General features: G+C 43.6%; 2 protein-coding genes across 4 annotated transcripts in view; one reads left to right on the top strand and one right to left on the bottom strand.

The window, feature by feature from the left end:
* Positions 1 to 17,266, top strand: part of slc31a1.S (solute carrier family 31 (copper transporter), member 1 S homeolog) — a 29,927-nt gene extending 12,661 nt beyond the window's left edge. Inside the window, exons 1-5 of one of the 3 annotated variants that reach the window (XM_018232008.2) lie at positions 12,243 to 12,386; positions 14,866 to 15,024; positions 15,358 to 15,430; positions 16,018 to 16,186; positions 16,277 to 17,266. In XM_018232008.2, the coding sequence (XP_018087497.1) occupies positions 14,905 to 15,024; positions 15,358 to 15,430; positions 16,018 to 16,186; positions 16,277 to 16,478 (564 nt within the window). In that variant the 5' untranslated portion in view covers positions 12,243 to 12,386; positions 14,866 to 14,904 and the 3' untranslated portion in view covers positions 16,479 to 17,266. Of the gene's footprint in view, positions 1 to 12,242; positions 12,387 to 14,865; positions 15,025 to 15,357; positions 15,431 to 16,017; positions 16,187 to 16,276 lie in introns of those variants that run through there. The other 2 variants (XM_018232009.2, NM_001092902.1) reach the window with 2 other exon arrangements.
* Positions 17,267 to 17,978: 712 nt separating this feature from the next.
* On the bottom strand, positions 17,979 to 18,754 carry LOC108700497 (anaphase-promoting complex subunit CDC26-like). The gene is made up of 2 exons (XM_041575226.1): positions 18,377 to 18,754; positions 17,979 to 18,172 (listed from the first exon to the last, which is right to left on the bottom strand). Exons 1-2 carry the CDS (start codon positions 18,585 to 18,587, stop codon positions 17,979 to 17,981), a joined length of 405 nt encoding a protein of 134 aa, XP_041431160.1. The 5' UTR covers positions 18,588 to 18,754.
* Positions 18,755 to 22,764: the final 4,010 nt, after the last annotated feature.

The raw sequence follows: 22,764 nt of genomic DNA, 5'->3' as shown, positions 1-22,764 counted from the left end.
GAACGGTCGAATAGTCGAACGATTTTTACTTTGAATCGTTCGAATCGAAGTTGAAGGTCGTAGTACCCTATTCGATGGTCGAAGTACCCAAAAAAATACTTCGAAATTCGAAGTTTTTTTACTTTGAATCCTTCACTTGAGCTTAGTAAATGTGCCCCCGAATGTAGGGGGCAGAGATTCAGCACAGCCCTGCACAGTGCATCTCACATAAGCCCAAGGGGAATGTTGGGGTGGGGGATACAACTAATGTTGGGGGCACAGATTCCAGCACAGCCCTGCGCAATGCATTTGCGCAAGTATGGGAATGTTGTAGTTCTTGTTACACGAGAGTGTATGTATGTATGTATGTATGTATGTATGTATGTGTATATATATATATATATATATATATATATATATATATATATATATATATATATATATATATATATATATATATATATATATATATATAGAGCGAGATACGGAACGCACACCCCCAGCAGTAATTACAGATAGGGTGCCAGTCAAAAAAAAGCTTCAATAAGTAATGTGGGGTGACGGCACACCAAACAAAAACAGCAACAAGTTTCTAGAAGAAAAATAGGAGGTTTATTGGACTGAACCAACGTTTCAGTTCCTCACAGGAACTTTCATAAGGGAGTGAAAAGCTTAGTGCACAGTGAGACGCTTAAATTGTGAATAAGGCGCCAAAATTGGTTGCTAAGCAACCCTAGTAGCAGTGTAAACAAACAGTGATCGTGGCACCTAGACGTGAAGCACAATAAAAACAAAGCCGTATGTCCCATAGTCAGAAGTTCTTACCTCCTCAGCCATGGCTTTGTGCCCCTTATTTTACATGGATCGTGTGTCGATGGCCCAATACAGTCCCCGTCCAGGGTCCTGTGCGCTGTGTATGTCTCTCGCCAATTGCAGGCGCGGAGGGGGCGGAGCTTGCTGCGTGGTGCGTCAACTTGCGCATACTTGCGATTGGAGGCCATACCGCTCGGATTGACAGCTAGGAGCCGTAACCAACGTCACTAATGTATAGCAACGGTGGCGCTCCCCTGCTGTTGCTATCACAGCCCAGGCCCTGCAGCAATAAGGGTGTAAGGTCTGCGAGCTAACGCTGACCCATGCACCTTGCTGCACTTAGCCCTGCTGGAACCTCTTTGGCCAATGCTTGCTCCCCAAATGCGCCTCTCACATATGGTATAATGAGACAGTGACAGCCATAAGTAGATCAACGAGGAACACACTATGTCGGGGGTACTGCCCGTGGGGTCCTGATGCCAGGCTGAGTCATGGGTAGGGTGACAGGGGACAGTGGATATAACGGCAAAGACTGTGAACAATAAAAACATATTTTGACATAAAAGGAAAATTAGCACAATAGCGAGAGACCCAGGACATCAAATGGCAACCCAGAGTAATGTATCTCAGAACATATTATGACAGTACAAGTACTGGGCAAACTGTCCATAAGTAAGTAAGTTCATATGAAGCACCCCAGTGGGAGTGTTTCGTTCAGACCACGGGGGGATACTGTATCCAATGTGTATATCCACCTGGACTCTCTTCTTAACAGGGCTTGTTCTCGATCGCCACCTCTTTCCAACGGAGGTTGATAGTCTATAGCCATGCATCTGAACGTTGGGAGAGTGTGTCCTTCCACTAGAAAGTGTTTTGCCACAGGTTGCATGGCTCTACCTTCTTTCCATGCTTTGCTGATGGCGGAACGATGATTGCTGATTCTCTCACGGAGAGTGGTACATGTTTTTCCGACATAATATTTGCCACATGGACAGCAAATGATATAGACAATATATGTGGAGGTACAACTTAATCTCTCACGTATCTTAATTCTCTTGCCAGTATGTGGATGAGGAAAGTCAGGGCCTGTCAATAAGCTTCTGCATGTTACGCAATTAGGACATTTGTAGCACCCCAGTTTCTTTTTCTGTGCCAACCAGGTAGTGTCAGTAGTAATGGGGCCTTTAAAGTCAGTGCGTACTAGCATATCTTTGAGGGATTTACCTCTTCGAAATCCCATCATGGGTTTCTTAGTTGCGTGCAGTGAGAGCGATTCATCCATGTTCAGCATGGGCCAGTGTTTGTTAATACTGGCGGTGAGATGTTTTGATGCAGTTGAAAAGGTAGTAGTGAAGATCATTGGAGAGTTTGTTTCTGTCTTCTGTTGCGGTCTAGACAGTAGATCACTTTGCGTATGTTGTAGAGCCTTGTCTAGCTGTGTGCACAGTAGCTCCTCGAGCGGTATGGCCTCCAATCGCAAGTATGCGCAAGTTGACGCACCACGCAGCAAGCTCCGCCCCCTCCGCGCCTGCAATTGGCGAGAGACATACACAGCGCACAGGACCCTGGACGGGGACTGTATTGGGCCATCGACACACGATCCATGTAAAATAAGGGGCACAAAGCCATGGCTGAGGAGGTAAGAACTTCTGACTATGGGACATACGGCTTTGTTTTTATTGTGCTTCACGTCTAGGTGCCACGATCACTGTTTGTTTACACTGCTACTAGGGTTGCTTAGCAACCAATTTTGGCGCCTTATTCACAATTTAAGCGTCTCACTGTGCACTAAGCTTTTCACTCCCTGATGAAAGTTCCTGTGAGGAACTGAAACGTTGGTTCAGTCCAATAAACCTCCTATTTTTCTTCTAGAAACTTGTTGCTGTTTTTGTTTGGTGTGCCGTCACCCCACATTACTTATATATATATATATATATATATATATATATATATATATAGAAGAAACGATATTGGAACGCACTCCATGAGCGGGTCGAAGCCTGGGTGCCAGTTGGGTATAGATAATACGTATTTCGCCAAGTAACAGCACTCCAAGGAAGGAAGTAAATAACGCCAAGAAAGATTAATAATATGCCAGGTTTATTAGTTCCAACGTTTCGGCTCCATGTTGGAGCCTTCGTCAGGGAAAAGAAAATAACAGTGAATGGTCAGGACATTTAAAATGGCAGCAGTTGGCGCCAAAATCACGTTGCTAGGAGCCCCTAGCAACCTCATTATAAATTATCATAAACGTCCCGTGTAGCAAAGAGCAAACATTTAAATCATATAGTGGTGCCGTTATTAAGGTGGGGGACAATATGCCATGCGAGTGATAGAGGGCTCATACCTACATTGGGAGTTTCCCAGCGCATCGTGGTAACCAGGCAAGGATCGCGACCTGCGCTTACAACAGCAGAGGTGAACCGGAACTCATAGCGGAACCCGACAAGACAGAGCACGAACCCAGCGGCTGTTGCCTAGCAACCCGTAAACCATTGCGGTGCAGCTGCTCAGTGTAGCAGAACAAAATCACTCAAAACTTTGCCCCATAAGGGGTATAGTAGGGGATATAACTGGCATTTATGGGGAGTGCTCTTTGCTAGTAAAAGCTAAGAGTAAGCCCGCATTGGCACAGTATTTTCCCTGGCTTTCGGGTAAACGGGTGCTCTGGACAGGCATAGGAAAGTGGGTTGCTCTGAGTCGTCCCAAACACGAGAAAAATTTTTTTCTTTCAAGGGGTCCACATGCTGAAGGCAGGTACTCACGGGAAGTTAGAAACGCAGAGGGTGCCTTTGTCCAGGGGTAGCCAACATATTGGGAACACATAGGTAAAGCCCGGGGACCTTGTCCGCAACCATATCTACTCCAGGATACACCTGCTATCCAGAATGACGGCATATTGAAAAAAAGGAAAATACACAGTGTAAACGGTGACCACACACAAAAACTGTTAAAAAGCTAAATGGAAGTGGGACATCATGGCAAAATATCGCTTAGGGAAAATTGCAACATAGTATCAGCAGTATAGTAACGACATAGTGGCAGAGATTGTAGGAGAGAGAGAAACAAGTATAAAGTCAAGAGATAACCATAATCATAGTTACATGAAACACCCCAATGGAAGTGATTCATTAAGGCCCCTAGGGGCAACAGTATCCAATCTGTGGATCCATCTTGATTCCCTTCTAAGTAAGGCTTGATCACGGTTGCCACCTCTCTCCAGAGGGGGCTGGTGGTCGATCGCCATGCATCGAAAGGTGGGTAATGTATGTCCCATCTGTAAGAAATGTCTAGCCACAGGTTGAAGGGCCTTTCCTTCACGTAAGGCTTTACTTATTGTAGATCTATGATTGCTGATTCTTTCCTTAAGCATGGTAGAAGTTTTGCCCACATAATATAACCCACAAGGACAGGTGATGATATATACTACAAACGCTGATGTACAGCCAAGTTTGTGCAAAATCTTAAATCGTTTTCCTGTGTGGGGATGTGGGAAGTCTGGACCCGTGAGAAGGCATCTGCATGTGACACAGTCGGGACATTTGTAGCAGCCAAGTTTTTTCTTTGCTGTCAGCCAATTACTCTCTGTTTGTTCCATCCTCAGAAAGTCTGTACGCATCAGGAGATCCCTCAGACTGCGCCCTTTCTTGTAGCCCATCATTGGTTTCGGGACCTGATGTAGAGATAGGGATTCGTCCATGTTCAGCATTGGCCAGTGCTCTCTGATGCTAGATGACAATCTGGGGGAAGCGGATGAGTACGTAGTAGTGAAGATCAAGGGAATGTCAGCTTTGTTGGTAGCCTGCTTATTCTCGAGAAGTGATGATTGTGTATGGCATAGTGCTCGTTCCACTTGTGCATTCAATTGTTCCTCTGAGTATCCACGTTCAAGGAACCGTGTGTACATTTCCCTTATCTGTATCAAAGCAGTATCACTAGAGCTATTGTTTCGTATCACCCGGAGGAATTGAGAGTATGGAATCCCCCTGATAGTGGCAGGAGGATGGTTGCTCCTGGCATGCAGGACAGAGTTCCTGTCCGTGGGTTTCCTAAACAGTCTCGTGCCGATGGTTGAGTCAGACAAAAAAATGTTAAGATCCAAAAATCGATATTATTGGGGTCGTATTTCAAAGTTAGTTTAATAGGAGTATCGAGGTCATTGAGCTGTTGTTGAAATAGTAGCAAAGCATTCTCGGATGATGTCCATATAAGAAAGAGGTCATCTATATAGCGAAAGTAAGTGAGAATATCAGTCCCCAGTCTTGGCAGGATGTAGGCAGTCTCAAATTCACACATGAAGAGATTAGCATAGGACGGCGCGAGTGCACTTCCCATTGCTGTCCCAGATACTTGGAGATAATATGATTTTTCAAATCTAAAAAAATTTTTGGTTAATGTTAGTTCCAATAGGTGCAAAAGAAATTCAGTAGGTACGGGTCCAGTGTGTGAGGTCAATAGTGCTTTCCTACATGCAGCAATTCCCTGTTGGTGTGGAATGACAGTGTATAAACTGGTTACATCCATCGTGACCAGTAGGGATTGTGGAGGGATATTCGGTAGTAATTGTAGTCTTTTGATCACATGACTAGAGTCTTGTGTGAATGATGGCATAAGTTGTACAAGTGGTTGAAGGAAATGGTCAATGAAAGTGGAAACCGCTTGGTATAGAGACCCCACTGCAGAGATGATGGGTCTGCCCGGTGGGGAAGATAAGGATTTATGGACCTTGGGTAAAGTATATATGATAGGGGTCCTGGGGTATTCTGTCACTAAGTAGCTATAGCTATTTTGGTCAATCCAACCCGCATTCTTTGCTAATAGTAGTTCCTCATCTAGTTCACGTTTGAATCTGGATGTGGGGTCTCCCGGAAGTAGTCTATATGTTCCTGTATCGGCTAATTGATTCAGTATCTCATTTCTATAGTATATAAAGTCAAGTAAGACAATAGCCCCTCCTTTGTCCGCTGGTCTGATAACTAGATCGTTGTCAGCTTTTAATGTTTTTATAGCTTGTCTCTCCAAAGGGGATAGGTTATTATAGGTTTTTGGATCGTTAGGCTTGTAGTTCATATCCCTACTGACTATTTTGCCAAAGGTGCTGATAGGGGCCGGAGTATTCGGTGGCTCAAACGTGCTCTTATTCTTGAAGAGGGGACGGGTCTGCCCAGGGGATTCTTTGAAGTGCTCTTTTAGCTTAAGTTTACGCTGAAATCTATGGATATCGATCAGTATGTCCAAGTTGTTAGGGGTGTTGCTGGGTACAAAGGACAAACCCTTGGAGAGTAAAGACATTTCGCCCGGAGTCAAGATATGCTTGCTAAGGTTAAATATTATGTTCTCCTGTTCCTGGGGGGTTTTCCTCCATGCTTAAGGAAAGAATCAGCAATCATAGATCTACAATAAGTAAAGCCTTACGTGAAGGAAAGGCCCTTCAACCTGTGGCTAGACATTTCTTACAGATGGGACATACATTACCCACCTTTCGATGCATGGCGATCGACCACCAGCCCCCTCTGGAGAGAGGTGGCAACCGTGATCAAGCCTTACTTAGAAGGGAATCAAGATGGATCCACAGATTGGATACTGTTGCCCCTAGGGGCCTTAATGAATCACTTCCATTGGGGTGTTTCATGTAACTATGATTATGGTTATCTCTTGACTTTATACTTGTTTCTCTCTCTCCTACAATCTCTGCCACTATGTCGTTACTATACTGCTGATACTATGTTGCAATTTTCCCTAAGCGATATTTTGCCATGATGTCCCACTTCCATTTAGCTTTTTAACAGTTTTTGTGTGTGGTCACCGTTTACACTGTGTATTTTCCTTTTTTTCAATATGCCGTCATTCTGGATAGCAGGTGTATCCTGGAGTAGATATGGTTGCGGACAAGGTCCCCGGGCTTTACCTATGTGTTCCCAATATGTTGGCTACCCCTGGACAAAGGCACCCTCTGCGTTTCTAACTTCCCGTGAGTACCTGCCTTCAGCATGTGGACCCCTTGAAAGAAAAAAATTTTTCTCGTGTTTGGGACGACTCAGAGCAACCCACTTTCCTATGCCTGTCCAGAGCACCCGTTTACCCGAAAGCCAGGGAAAATACTGTGCCAATGCGGGCTTACTCTTAGCTTTTACTAGCAAAGAGCACTCCCCATAAATGCCAGTTATATCCCCTACTATACCCCTTATGGGGCAAAGTTTTGAGTGATTTTGTTCTGCTACACTGAGCAGCTGCACCGCAATGGTTTACGGGTTGCTAGGCAACAGCCGCTGGGTTCGTGCTCTGTCTTGTCGGGTTCCGCTATGAGTTCCGGTTCACCTCTGCTGTTGTAAGCGCAGGTCGCGATCCTTGCCTGGTTACCACGATGCGCTGGGAAACTCCCAATGTAGGTATGAGCCCTCTATCACTCGCATGGCATATTGTCCCCCACCTTAATAACGGCACCACTATATGATTTAAATGTTTGCTCTTTGCTACACGGGACGTTTATGATAATTTATAATGAGGTTGCTAGGGGCTCCTAGCAACGTGATTTTGGCGCCAACTGCTGCCATTTTAAATGTCCTGACCATTCACTGTTATTTTCTTTTCCCTGACGAAGGCTCCAACATGGAGCCGAAACGTTGGAACTAATAAACCTGGCATATTATTAATCTTTCTTGGCGTTATTTACTTCCTTCCTTGGAGTGCTGTTACTTGGCGAAATACGTATTATATATATATATATATATATATATATATATATATATATATATATATATATATATATATATATATATATATATATATATATATATATATATATATATATATATATATATATATATATATATATATATATAATACACAAAAGCCATGAATATCTTGTAAAATATATGCTTATAAATGGTGAGTAGTGATGTCATCAGTTATAAACGGTGAATAGTGATGTAATTTCTGTCACATGACTCACTAAAATTTGTGTATTATAATTAATAAAGTACCCCCAGTTGTAAAATATGAGGATATTATAAGTTACCTCGGAGTTCCATGACCTGTATAAAAACACTCGGCCTTCGGCCTCGTGTTTTTATATGGTCATGAAACTCCTCGGTAACTTATAATATCCTTATATTTTACAAGAGGGGGTACTTTATTCACTATATATATATATATATATATATATATATATATATCTATATCTATATCTATATCTATATCTATATCTATATCTATATCTATATCTATATCTATATCTATATCTATATCTATATCTATATCTATATCTATATCTATATCTATATCTATATCTATATCTATATCTATATCTATATCTATATCTATATATATCTATATCTATATCACTCTCTGATAGATGGATGAATAGACTGTACAGAAGCTTTGTGCTGAGTTACTGATAATAGTGAAATGGTTACATTGTGTCCCAGGCTTACAGATGAGGGGAGAGTAATACATGAAGCTGTGAGTGCAAAGTAGTAAAACAGTGTTGCAATAGCCAGCAGTGTCACTGTTTCACACAATGTATTGTTGGCCTTGAATTTGCACTTTGGGATAAGGTATAAGAACATATACTTAGCTGTTTATGTTGTTTAAAGGGGTGACAAAGGTGGCCATACTCGGGCCAATAAAAGCTGCAGACTGACCGAGTTGGCAGCTTTTTGGTTCTTGTGTGGGGCCCTCAGATGGGCTTCTCCAATAGATATCTGGCCGAGAGTTGGCCAGATGTCAATTGGGCAGGGGTAACTACTGGGGTCTACTTGGGTTGAGCACCCCAAGAGAGGGATGTATACAGAATCAGAACTGGGACACTGGATTCACTTACTCAGGGGGAGGTTCCTGTCTTACCATGGGAAAGAGAGCAGCCCTGGAGCAGGAAGTACAGAAAATTTGAGTTCTGCACCTGGGTAAGTTCTGGGGGGAAGGCATTCACATACCTGGGGGGAGGTTCATGACTGACCATGGGTAAGAAAGCAACCCGGGAGCAGGACATACAGAGTGTCAGAGTAAGTCCATGGAGGATGGATTTGCAGACACAATAGACTGACATTAGAGGCTGCCGCAGAGTCTGGCAGAGCTGGGCTGGCACAAAGGAGAAAGAAGCCACAGACCATACCCGGTCATTATGTTGTCATGCTGTCACTCTACACACTCCACTCATGTTAAGCCAGACTGGGGCAGATAGAAATTCCAAAGCCTATGCCCAGAACCTTCGCTCTTCTGGCTGAATTCATATAAAGCAGCCTTAAAACAGGGTGGCCAATTGCTGCTCTTCCTGCCTCAGTTACTGTATACAGTCACTTACTGTTACAGTTGTACTATATACAGTCACTTATTGTTAGTTTTACTATGTACAGTCACTTACTGTTACAGTTGTACTATATACAGTCACTTATTAGTTTTACTATGTACAGTCACTTACTGTTACAGTTGTATTATATACAGTCACTTATTGTTAGTTTTACTATGTACAGTCACTTACTGTTACAGTTGTACTATATACAGTCACTTACTGTTACAGTTGTACTATATACAGTCACTTACTGTTACAGTTGTACTATATACAGTCACTTACTGTTACAGTTGTACTATATACAGTCACTTACTGTTACAGTTGTACTACATACAGTCACTTACCGTTACAGCTGTACTATATACAGTCACTGTTACAATTGTACTATATACAGTCACTTATTAGTTTTACTATGTACAGTCACTTACTGTTACAGTTGTAATATATACAGTCACTTATGTTAGTTTTACTATGTACAGTCACTTACTGTTACAGTTGTATTATATACAGTCACTTACTGTTACAGTTGTACTATCTACAGTCACTTACTGTTACAGTTGTACTATCTACAGTCACTTACTGTTACAGTTGTACTATATACAGGCACTTACTGTTACAGCTGTAGTATGTACAGGCACTTACTGTTTCAGTTGTACTATCTACAGTCACTTACTGTTACAGTTGTACTATATACAGTCACTTACTGTTACAGTTGTACTATATACAGTCACTTACTGTTACAGTTGTACTATATACAGGCACTTACTGTTACAGCTGTAGTATGTACAGGCACTTACTGTTACAGTTGTACTATCTACAGTCACTTACTGTTACAGTTGTACTATGTACAGTCACTTACTGTTACAGTTGTACTATATACAGGCACTTACTGTTACATCTGTAGTATGTACAGGCACTTACTGTTACAGTTGTACTATCTACAGTCACTTACTGTTACAGTTGTACTATCTACAGTCACTTACTGTTACAGTTGTACTATGTACAGTCACTTACTGTTACAGTTGTACTATATACAGGCACTGTTACAGCTGTACTATATACAGGCACTTACTGTTACAGCTGTACTATATACAGGCACTTACTGTTACAGTTGTACTATCTACAGTCACTTACTGTTACAGTTGTACTATATACAGTCACTTACTGTTACAGTTGTACTATATACAGGCACTTACTGTTACAGCTGTAGTATGTACAGGCACTTACTGTTTCAGTTGTACTATCTACAGTCACTTACTGTTACAGTTGTACTATATACAGTCACTTACTGTTACAGTTGTACTATATACAGGCACTTACTGTTACAGCTGTAGTATGTACAGGCACTTACTGTTACAGTTGTACTATCTACAGTCACTTACTGTTACAGTTGTACTATGTACAGTCACTTACTGTTACAGTTGTACTATATACAGGCACTTACTGTTACAGCTGTAGTATGTACAGGCACTTACTGTTACAGTTGTACTATCTACAGTCACTTACTGTTACAGTTGTACTATCTACAGTCACTTACTGTTACAGTTGTACTATGTACAGTCACTTACTGTTACAGTTGTACTATATACAGGCACTGTTACAGCTGTACTATATACAGGCACTTACTGTTACAGCTGTACTATATACAGGCACTTACTGTTACAGTTGTACTATCTACAGTCACTTACTGTTACAGTTGTACTATATACAGTCACTTACTGTTACAGCTGTACTATATACAGGCACTTACTGTTACAGCTGTACTATATACAGTCACTTACTGTTACAGCTGTACTATATACAGTCACTGTTACAGCTGTACTATATACAGTCACTTACTGTTACAGCTGTATTATATACAGTCACTTACTGTTACAGTTGTACTATATACAGTCACTTACTGTTACAGTTGTACTATATACAGTCACTGTTACAGTTCTACTATATACAGTCACTGTTACAGTTCTACTATATACAGTCACTTATTGTTAGTTTTACTATGTACAGTCACTTACTGTTACAGTTGTACTATATACAGTCACTTATTGTTAGTTTTACTATGTACAGTCACTTACTGTTACAGTTGTATTATATACAGTCACTTACTGTTACAGCTGTACTATATACAGTCACTTACTGTTACAGTTGTACTATATACAGTCACTGTTACAGTTGTACTACATACAGTCACTTACCATTACAGCTGTACTATATACAGTCACTGTTACAGTTGTACTACATACAGTCACTTACCATTACAGCTGTACTATATACAGTCACTGTTACAGTTGTACTATGTACAGTCACTTACTGTTACAGTTGTACTATGTACAGTCACTTACTGTTACAGTTGTACTATATACAGTCACTGTTACAGTTGTACTATCTACAGTCACTGTTACAGCTGTACAATATACAGGCACTTACTGTTACAGCTGTACTATATACAGGCACTTACTGTTACAGTTGTACTATATACAGGCACTTACTGTTACAACTGTACTATATACAGGCACTAACTGTTACAGCTGTACTATATACAGTCACTTACTGTTACAGCTGTACTATATATACAGGCACTTACTGTTACAGTTGTACTATATACAGTCACTTACTGTTACAGTTGTACTATATACAGGCACTTACTGTTACAGCTGTACTATATACAGTCTCTTGTAGGGAATTTCTCCTTGAACAAATTCCTTTCCCCATTTCTTATCAGATGACAGCATCTGCAGGGAGCACCTTACTCCAGCTACACTTTCTCCTGCTGTCCGCTTACCCTCTCTTTGAGGGTGTTGGGGCAGTCCCCCAACTTGCCCTTTCATGTGGGTGCAGCTCCCATTTAAAGTAAAGCAGGCTGGCAGCTCCCAGCCTCTCCTGGACTCCTACAGTATTGTAAGGCTATTATAAACACATCAGGTCATTCTAGAATTACAGGGGATAAGGAACACAAAGCAACACAAAATCGTATCTTTCATGTAAAGTTTAGCAAAGCCAAGGAAACTGTAGGAATGTATTCAGCCTGTACTTTCCATTTAATTAACCCTGGCTGATGCAGGGGCAGTTTCTGCAGTGGCTGTTCTTTCTGTGGGGGTTGGGGGTGGGAAGGGGTTAAAGGGGGGGGTAATGAGGAAGTTGATGGGATTAAAGGCAGCACTGGGATCACATGATAATTTTATCATATGCTTAAGCAAGTGGGTGGCTCCCTCACTCTTGTACTATAGACTCCAGCGCTTAAATAACCTCTGTGATTCCGTGTGCTGGGAACTAGGGGCACCTGGTTCTGTTCTGCTTCTATCAGGTAAGCTGCCCATGGTATTCTCATTAACCCTTCCTCTGCCAGTACTGCTCAGTGCATGGGGTGTTTCACCCTGAAACACAGCTGCCCCTGCACTGTTGCACATATAATTGTCTCACTTTCCCTTTATTTCTGACTGTCGGCATCACAGAGTGCTGTGTGCATGTAAGTGTCACACTCCTTGCCTAAGCAGGGTCTGTCTGTTTCATTGCTTTTCACTGCACTGCTGCTCCTAAACCTTTGCACCAGTATTCAGCTCCCTTCCAGCTGAATGCATTTCTCCCTGTCTGCACTACATGTTCTGACTCCTGAAAGGGTGTCTCAGAACTCTGCTGATAAACAGAGGAGTAGGGGAAGTACCACACTGTTGCAATGAATGAAATTTCCATCGTTATTGGGGTGCATATTTATATTTGAGCAAAATTGGCACACGTAATGTGGGGAAAATTGTCGCTTTCAGCTGCCCAGAGTTTTCTAGTCACAAGGCCATCGGCTGAGTTATTCCAGACTCTGTGCATCTTTATCTGTGAGATCAGTTTTCATTGCCTCTGGCAAGTGAGCTTGCCCTCTCTTCATGAACCTTAAGGGAGTGTTCACCATAGATCAACTTTAGTATGCAGTATAGTATACAGGGGAACTTGCAGTTACTCTTTTTTATTCATTATTTAATTATTTAACACTTAGTTCTTAAAGTCCTCCTCTGTTTGTGGTGTAAATGTGGTTGCTAGGTTGCCACTTTTCCTAGCAACCAGCCAGCCATGATCGGAAGTGCTTTTTAGTTGTAAACTGGTCTCATATCATTTGCCTCATTTGAGACCTGTTCACTGCTGGGCTGCTCTCTTTCCCATGGTCAGACAGCCCCCCAGGTAAGTGAATCTCATCTCCCCTAGGGTACAGAGCTCTGATTCTTTGCATTCCCTGCTACTGGGCTGCTCTCCTTCCCATGGTCAGTCACAAATCTTCCCCTGTGTAAGAGAATCCAATTTCCATCAGTTCTTACCCAGGTACAGAGTTCTGACTTGCTGTACACTCTGATCCTGGGCTGCTCTCTTTCCCATGGTCAGACAGGAACCTCCCCCTGGGTAAGTGAATGCAACCCCACAGGGTACAGAGCTCGGATTCTCTGTATTCTCTGTATTCCCTGCTACTGGGATGCTCTTCTTGCCATGGTCAGACAGGAACCTCCCCCTGGGAAAGTAAATCCCACCTCCCTAGGATACAGAGCTCTGATTCTCTATACTTGGGTAGTGGTATGGCTGGTTGTGACTCCATACAAGCTGCTCCTTCCCTGCAGGCACTTTACCTATAAAATAATGAATATAAATTAATGGGAACAGAGCGGCTGCTGACAGATGCTAGTAATGGCAGCACAGTGCCAGTAGTAATTAATGGGACAATATCCGGGAACATTAGTGGCAGGAATTTGGTGCCAGCAGGAACAAGGTGTGTTATTTTATTTGGTTATTTAATTTAAATCCTTCCTTGCGTGTGTGGCCATGTGGCTTTGTACAAGGAAGGGTGTCATTTTCTTTCTTCCCTGCTGCACCCAGTCCCTTCCCGGCTCACTTACACAGAAGAGGAAGGGATTTTTGGTTTCAAAATAACACTGGCACCATCAATAGGCAGTGCCAGCTCTGGAATGTGATACAGAATTACTCATGATTAAGTCCAAATGTCCTGCCGTTTCACAGACCTCAGTAACCAACCGCTATAGAGTACCTGGGAGATGTAGAATCTCAGCCATAAAGCAGGGCAGGACTGCTGCTTCCAATGGGCATCAGATAGGATCTGTGCAGCCACTGGGACAGAATGCTCTGTTATACAGATAGCTAGAATCTCAGCTGCCATAAAGCAGGACAGGACTGCTGCTTCCAATTGGGATCAGATAGGATCTGTGCAGCCAGTGAAGGTGTTGGGCAGTAATTTGTGCATAATAAACATGTATGAGGGTTTTTATCTTTGGCTTTATTGCTGGAGGGTGAAATGAAACACATAGTTGACCTTAGCCAGTTTACAATTATGGGGCAAGGTACAGTGCACCCTTGCCCCTTGCCCTGTATGTAGCACCTCACTTTGCAGCTGCCAGTTAGTACAGTACAAATATTGGCTTTGGTACCAGGTTTGAACCTTATTTTAGTAACTGTGTTGTATGGAGGGAGGGCACAGTACATTATTTAGGGGTGTTGTGGGAGGCCCCATATTTTTGTTCCGTCCATAGGTTAAGGATCCCTAATTGAGACACATGTAGGGGGGCAGCAGGGGAGGGGGTCTGTGCTGTATTCTGTGACAAAGGTGCCCACAGCAGCCCTAGGCCAGGGGAAATGAATAGCTGGGCCCGGCTAGCATGTTATTGTCACAGCCGTCATTGTCGGCAGCAAAATGACGGCTGTGACACGGGGCAAGGAGGGAAGGAACTGGAATATTCTACTAGTGCCAGCGTTGCCAGTGTGCTCATATACCCGTGTGCTCATGTCCCTTTCAGGTGATCGCTGGACAGACTGTCTCTCTCGCAGGCTTTGACATGGATCACTCTCACCATATGGAAACCACCAGTGACCCGCGCGCCGGCCACCAGCACCCAACCACATCAGGAGGACACGGTGGTGGTGATCATGGAGGAGGGTGTGGGATGCACATGATGGTGAGTGCTGGGTATTATTGGGGCACAAGCACTAGTCCTATCCCAGACACTTTCATTTTAAAGGGTAAATAAAAATGTGCCTATTGAAAATAAATCTGCTGCTAAACAACTTCTCTGTCCATTCAATCACTTCTCTGCACTGCTGCCTCTGACTCCTGATACAACTTCCCAATATCCATTCATTCCTTATTCTCATTGGATTTATAGTTCTGTGTAACTGTCATTGTGTCTGTCCCTTTCTCTTCTCTGGGTCTGACTCTTGATACAGTGTAGCAGAAGCTGATTAATAGACCTGTGAAGGCTGGTCTCATATAATGATTTTGCTCTTTCCAGCCCATGACCTTTTACTTTGGATATGAGAATGTGGAGGTGCTATTCACCGGGCTGGTCATTAACTCTGCGGGAGGTGAGTCTCTTCTCTGATCTGCCACCTCTTCTCCATGTGAAATAATATTGGTAACCCCATAAAGAGAAATTGCAGCCTAGTGCTTTCAGATGTAGCTTACACTGCACCCAGAACATTCCTTCTCTATTTGTATTTATACATATGGGAGGAGGGAGGTGACATTTTGATTCCATTAAACAGTGCAGGATTTGGGTATAGCTTATTGTCTGCCCAGTACATTCCTTCTCTGTATATTTGTATTTATACATATAGGAGGAAGGAGGTGCCATATTGATTCCCTACTCTAAGGCTTAGACAGTACAGAATGAGGGTATAGCTTATTGTGTGCCCAGAGCATTCCTTCTCTGTATATTTGTATTTATACTAATCGGAGGAGCGAGGTGCCATGTTAATTCTTTTAGACAGTACAGTATGAGGGTATAGCTTATTGTGTGCCCAGAACATTCCTTCTCTGTATATTTGTATTTATACATATGGGAGGAGGGAGGTGCCCTTATTGATTCAGTACAGTATGAGGGTATAGCACATTCCCACGTGTTACAGTAACCATGTTCCCTTTCCTTGGCGGGCATGGTGCCTATTAACAGAAATGGCTGGCGCCTTTGTGGCTGTATTCCTTTTGGCTTTGCTGTACGAGGGGCTGAAGATTTCGCGGGAAGCTCTACTGAGGAGGTCTCACGTTAGCATCCGATATAACTCCATGCCGGTGCCGGGACCAAATGGGACCATATTGATGGAGACTCACAAAACTGTGGGGTAAGTGCACAGCAGTGCTTGCCCTGTTTGCCCCATGACACTACTGCGAGAATGTGTTTGTATTTATCCTCATTCTCTCCCCCTGTGCAGGCAGCGGATGCTCAGTTTACCCCACTTGATGCAGACCCTTCTGCACATAATCCAGGTTGTGGTCAGTTACTTCCTCATGTTGATCTTCATGTCGTACAACGCTTACCTGTGCATAGCCGTGGCTGCCGGAGCCGGGACCGGATACTTCTTGTTCAGCTGGAAAAAGGCGGTGGTGGTGGACATTACGGAACATTGTCATTAACGAGCAGTCGTTAGGGAACCGAGACCTCTCTGCCGCATCCATCAGTGACCTTCATTCCTAGACATTGCTAGATCTGGTACTACAAGAGTGAATAGGGTAACCATTCGTATATAGTGCCTTTTATATGGTGGCAGACCCATGCCTCTTGGCTGTGTAAATCTTTCTCTTCGGATGAACCATATGACCACGTAACCTCGCCCTTTCTGCCTCTCTCTCCCCGCCCATTATACGTGGCTCCTGGGAGATACAACCTACACTGCACTGCAACTTACACTGCAGCCAATCAAGTCTCTGTCTCACGTCAAGTGCATTTCCCTGGATTTGTGTTTCCATATCATTAATATTCAGTGGGCGGTATAATAAATCTGTGTGCAGTAAAGCCATGTACAACTGCAACACCACGTCTGTTTCATACACTCTGGAATGATCTTCCGCTTTATAAACACACACATGCCCCCCCCCTGTACACTGAATGGTCTCAAGGCAGATGTTTTAATCCCCCTCCGAGTGCTTTGTGGTCCCCCCCGAGTCCTTAGTGACCTAATTTGTACGATTACGAGTGAATGTGATGCATATAGGCGGAGCCACAATGATCACATCGATCAGTCGCATAATTATATTCCCAGTGGCTCGATTTTTTTTTTGATTTTTTTTGATTTTTTTTCATTTAAGATCTTGCTTTGATGGATTTTAGCTGAATAATGTGACATTTTTATACAGTAAATCATCAATTTTCTGATAGTGAATAATGATAATGACCTTTTAATAAAATCAGTCTGCAGTCAGAACCAGCGGCGTCTCCACTGTGGCTCAGGAGTTGGTGTGTCAAGTTCTTAGGGTGCATTGTTTTCTCAGAGGTAATGGGGGTGGAGTCACTCAAAGATTCCCTGGGGCAGATTCCGGGAGATTTATTTGCCTGGCAACTAATCGCCTTTTCTGCGGGGCGACAATCTCTCCGAACTGCCTTCCGCCTGCTTGAATGAAGAATCGCCTGCGCTAATGCACTCGCGGCGCTTCGATTTCCGAAGTTGCCTCACGAGGAAACAGTGCTCCATCACATATCCCTCAGAATGGAGTAGTATGTTTAAATAAAGTGTAATCCTCATTCTGTTTCCTGAACTGTGCCCCCTGCAGGAACAGATATTAGGATTTGATCTGTCCTACTCCTTGCCTTTCTACTGGTTTTCTTCTCCCAGATTTAGTGAGAGGGGTAGGGCTTGGTCCAAACAGGTACTTGGGAGGTTAATTGCATAACTCTCTCTGCCAATCAAAGGGAATAATACTGGTGGACAATGGCACCATCTAGTGACCATCAAACAACTTTACACGCTTTGCCCAGATCTGCAGTGATCGATGCAATGGGAAAAGCTTTCTGAGTAGAGCAAAACTAAACCCTCCCCTGGGGTAGGAGAGACAGAGGGTGGTACCTGGGTAAGTACTACAAGCTCCTCTCCCTTTCTGACCAGTCAGTTTGGCACAACACGACCTGGGATCCCCACCTCAGAACTCAAAGTTACCAAACTGAGTGGTGTGACTGTTTGGTTTGGGCTGCGGCCTGTAGCTGATCCTGTTGTGAATGTTTTGCTCTCTGCTCTTGGGGTCGCTGTTGATCACAACAGCCGTGTCTGTTTCTGTGACTGATAAATCCACCTCTTCCCGCTGCTTTTTGTGACCCTGCAGGGAGGAGGGTGACACTGAGCAGCAGTTCCAGGCATTTAAAGGCACAGTAAAACCCATTTACACTGATGAACATTAATAAGAAAGGGTGAGAGTGCTGCTTCTATACAGAGGATATTGGTTTCTGAAGCATCAATCTGCCCCAATGAGCAGAGACAGGGAATGTACAGTGCTGGGCACTTGCCCCACAGCCTGCACATCAACAAACTCACTTCAATCTTTTTTGATGCTCTCAAACTCCTCAATGTCATCCAGTTTCAGCTCCAGGCAGTTGGGCTTCCTGCGCAGCATTGTAACCTGCCCCCACCCCAAGGCAAAGAGGAAGATCAGCTCTCCGGCATTATAAATGGTGCACCCAGAAAATGTATCCCAGGCTGGAGTTGGGCAGCCCTGCTCTATAAGCTTATTGCCTAAAAATAACCCTGAGAGCATGTACCATTTTCATAATGTATAACCCCCCCCCCAGGAGCAATGAAATGACACCACCTAGCATACCTACATGCAATCTAACTGCCAGATTAACTGTCAGGATTAGTCCTATACCCCAGATTACACAGAACTATAAACCCAATGAGAATGAGGAGTGAATGGATATTGGGAAGTTGTATCAGGAGTCAGAACCAGCAATGCAGATTAAGGGATATTAGGAAGTTGCTCAGGGTACCATTCTTTTTCATTTGGCACCACTTAAGTGCGTGGATGCCTGGGGGAATAGTTGCCCCTCCCCCCAGTACCCATCTAAAGCTCCTGTTATGCCCCGTAGCTGCACTGAACTAACCTACTCACAGCTCAGCCGCCAGCAGAGACTTCCTGCTTCCCGCAAGGCACCCTCCTAACTTCCACCATGCACCGCCTCTTCGATGGCTGGCCACTAACTCAGAAGTGGTAGTTCTTATTCCTGGAAAGGACAGTCCCTCTCAGAAACGGAACTAGAGGGGGGTGGGCCCTGGCGCAGGACGTGCAGCTGGGCCCCCCGCCCCCCTCCGTACACCCGGAACTGGCCGGGAATATGCGCCACAAAGTGGCGTGTGGACTGCTGGGGGGCCCTGAGGGGGTGCGGGCCCTGGCCCGCTCGCACCCCCTGCTCCCCGGTAGTTCCGCCCCTGGCCCCTCTAGTGGATAGGTAATAGACGATTCACATGGCAGTGATCTAGTTTCTATCCCTAGAAAGGAGCTAATGCAGGGGTGTCCAAACTTTTGGCTCACAGGGCCACATTGGAAAAATAAAAATTTGTCTGGGGCAACACAACAAACACATTTGATTTGTAAAAGTAAAGGAAATACACAGAAAAGAACTACAATGCCAGTTGGGTAACCAGATGGAGCTATACACTGGAATATGGGACACCTGGATATTAAATAAGACTTATTATATTATTATTACTAACTGGGCAATGGGCAGAGTCCCCCCATCTCCTAAATCCTTTGCAACATGACGTTTCCTCGGGAACCAAGCTGGGCCGCATTCATATGCATCCTGGGCCGCTTGTGGCCCTCGGGCCGCAGTTTGGACACCCCTGAGCTAATGCCTCTAGTGGTGAGGTACCAGGAAAGTATAGGAATTAGTCACAGTAAGGTCTCAAATAAGGATATAATACACAAAAGCTATGAATATCCTGTAAATTATATCCTTATAAACGGTGAGTTCTGATGTCATTTCTGTCACATGACTCATTGAAATTTGTGTATTATAATAAATAAAGTACCCCAGTTGTAAAATATGAGGATAATAGAAGTTACCTCGGAGTTCCATGACCTGTATAAAAACACTCGGCCTTTGGCCTCGTGTTTTTATATGGTCATGAAACTCCTCGGTAACCTATAATATCCTTATATTTTACAACTGGGTGTACTTTATTCACTATATAATCTAGTCTTTTTTTAACAGAGCTGGCTATTTACAAATCTTATAAAGGCCCTAACAATGTATTAACCTTTTGGTATGTTAGATAGAAATGAATTTGCAACTCATTAAAGGAAATATTTCTGCCATTTTTAATGATAGTACTTATTTATTAATATATAAGATGTGTGAAATCCATCATCCTGTGTTCAGCTGTTTTACTGCTACTTCATATGAGGTCCAGTAAAGGGATAGAAACTAGTCAGTTCATATAAGAACAAGCTAATTTCTATCCTGTCTAAGGACCTTCTCTAACAGTACATGAACCATCTATATTAGGCAAATACCTGACAGGTCCAATAAAGGGATAGAAACTAATCAGTTCATATAAGAACAAGGTAATTCCTATCCTGTCTAAGGACCTTCTCTAACAGTACAGGAACTACATTGCCTCCAGTTCCAGCCAAGCAATTGTTTTCTGATCTCCTGCAACATTTGTTTGTGCAAGAGGGCAAACCAGGACCAGATTGTCCAGTTCATGCAACTCCGAACTGCTTGTCTGGATGCCTTGCAACAAGTACATTGCTTGACAAAGGGGTACAACCCCGAAACGAAGAGAGATCAACTGGTTAGTGCGCATGTGCGCACCTCCTATGTGTGCGGTCAGTGCGCATGCGTGCGCAATTCCTATGTGTGCGGCGGAAGGGGCGTCACGGCTGGCTGGGTTGTCTGGGCCGTCCGGCCAGCATGGCCCGGCTCTGAGGGTACATCCCTGATTGAACCTGCCGTGAGTGCCAGTGGCGCCAACACCGTGCACCAGGCGCTGAAATTCCAAAGGCGGGCGAGTGCGAGCGGGCCATACTACTCAGCATTGCAACAAGTACATGCCATTCAAGAGCCAGAACCCAAGGTTCCCTTTACCAGTTATTTGCATTCCAAGAAATCTGTACGTTTTATTTTAGTTTGTTGCCACACTCTTTTCCTTTGGAGGAATACCCAAATTTGGGCTTTAAATTTACCTCCAACTGACTCTGCAAGAGTTTCTTTAGAAGCATATTTTAAAGCCATGGCCTTACTCTATGATGACCCTGATCTCTGTGCTTCAGCAGATTCTGCTATCCGCAACTTGCGTCAGGGAAAGAAATGTGCAGAGGAATACTATACTCAGGTCAGGAGCTGGGCTGTGGATACCCAGTGGAACGGCACAGTTTTGTGCAGTCAGTTCCAAGTGAGGCTCTCTGATGCTATTAGAGATACTTCAGATGGTCACTTACTGCTCTGCAGGGAAACAATCATACTTTCAAATGGCAGGCCCCCCACCTTACTTACTGGAACTCGAGCAGCTTTTTTTGTTTCCCTGTAAAGCAGCCAGCAACCGTGTAGAGATTTCGTATCCACAGACCAACTAGTTATCAAAACCAACTGTTTTGATAATTTATGACGATCCCTAAGCTAAACCTCCCAACTGAAGCCCAGACCACACTGAGCATGTGCACAGTCTTGGTCTTGCAAAGATGTTGCAAGATGGTGACCTCCTGTGGCCAACTTTGAAAACATAAATCATTTGTTTAATTAGGCTTCTGATGTAGTAAGTTCGTGTTTATGTTTAGTATACAATATACAGCATTTCTAGCATTATTTTTAGTTTCCCTTTAATGAACCTAGCTATACAGGTGGATCTCAGATTAATGGAAAGGCATTAAGAGAAGGTTTCATAGCCTGGTTATGTTCCTACCAGCAAGGTCTTTATTCCCTGTGAATCTTTTACTCTTGCTGAATCCCCTGAGATCATTAAATTATTTTCGGTTGGAGAAGCGATTTTATTTGCAGAAGACTGGGACCGCGATGGGGGCATCGATGGCCCCCGCGCATGCCAACTTGTATATGCATCACTATGAAAGTTTGAACATAATGAAAAGATTTGGCCAACAGTTAATTTGCTATAAAAGATTCATTGATGATGTCTTTATAGCGTGGGATGGTGACAGGTCATCCTTTGATGCAAAGATCAACTATTTTAACAGCTTACAGACTCCGATTAGGTTCACAGCCTTATGTGACGAACGGAAAGTTACATTTTTGGATTTAGAGGTTTGGCGTGAACACAATAGGTTACACTATGCCTTGTATCGGAAAGCTACAGAGCAATTTTGTCGTGTTCTGTGTAATAATTCAGACATAGAGAGATGTGAATTACAGATTAAGGACACGTGGGACAAGTTTAAAGCTCGTGGTTATGAGGCTAGAGTTTTACAAAGAGCACTGGACCGGGCTTGGGACAGGGCACAAACCCACAGAATAAGGTACGGGGTGCTAGAATGACGTTTGTCACTAGGTTTAATACTCCTTCGTGCAGGTCCGGACTGAGAATTAAAATAGGCCTTGGCATTTCAGGTACACAGAGGCCCATCAGACCACACAAAAGCCCAAACAGTCCCACCAGCCCACTGGATACTGACTTTCTATGGGACGCTATAAGGTCCCATAGAAAGTCACTATTTAGTGGGCTGGTGGTTGGGTTGCCACCTTTTCCGGAAAAAAATACCGGCCTTCCTATATGTTTATTTTTTTCCCCTATTAATAACACTGGGCTCAACCATCATTTTTACAGGCCAGTCCGGTAAAATACCGGCTACGTGGCAATCCTACTTATAGCAGCCCCTCTGGCATTTGCCAGAACCCACAGATTGCCAAGGGACAGCATAACATTTTTAGACACTTAAGGGAAGGACGTGCTGGTTGCACTCCTACTTTCTGGTGTCATGA

The sequence above is a fragment of the Xenopus laevis genome, chromosome 8S (genome assembly GCF_017654675.1).
Source record: "Xenopus laevis strain J_2021 chromosome 8S, Xenopus_laevis_v10.1, whole genome shotgun sequence".
NCBI lineage: Eukaryota > Metazoa > Chordata > Amphibia > Anura > Pipidae > Xenopus > Xenopus laevis.
Note: the sequence above shows the minus strand (reverse complement) of the source record. Positions and strands in the feature narration are given on the sequence as shown.

What these genes read in the sequence shown, in the direction of transcription:
- LOC108700497 (XM_041575226.1), bottom strand. Translation starts at nt 18,587, where the DNA reads ATGCTCTCAGGGTTATTTTTAGGCAATAAGCTTATAGAGCAGGGCTGC. An exon ending in GGAGTTTGAGAGCATCAAAA is followed by an intron (nt 18,173 to 18,376) that starts AAGATTGAAGTG and finishes ACTGCTGCTCAG; the next exon opens with TGTCACCCTCCTCCCTGCAG.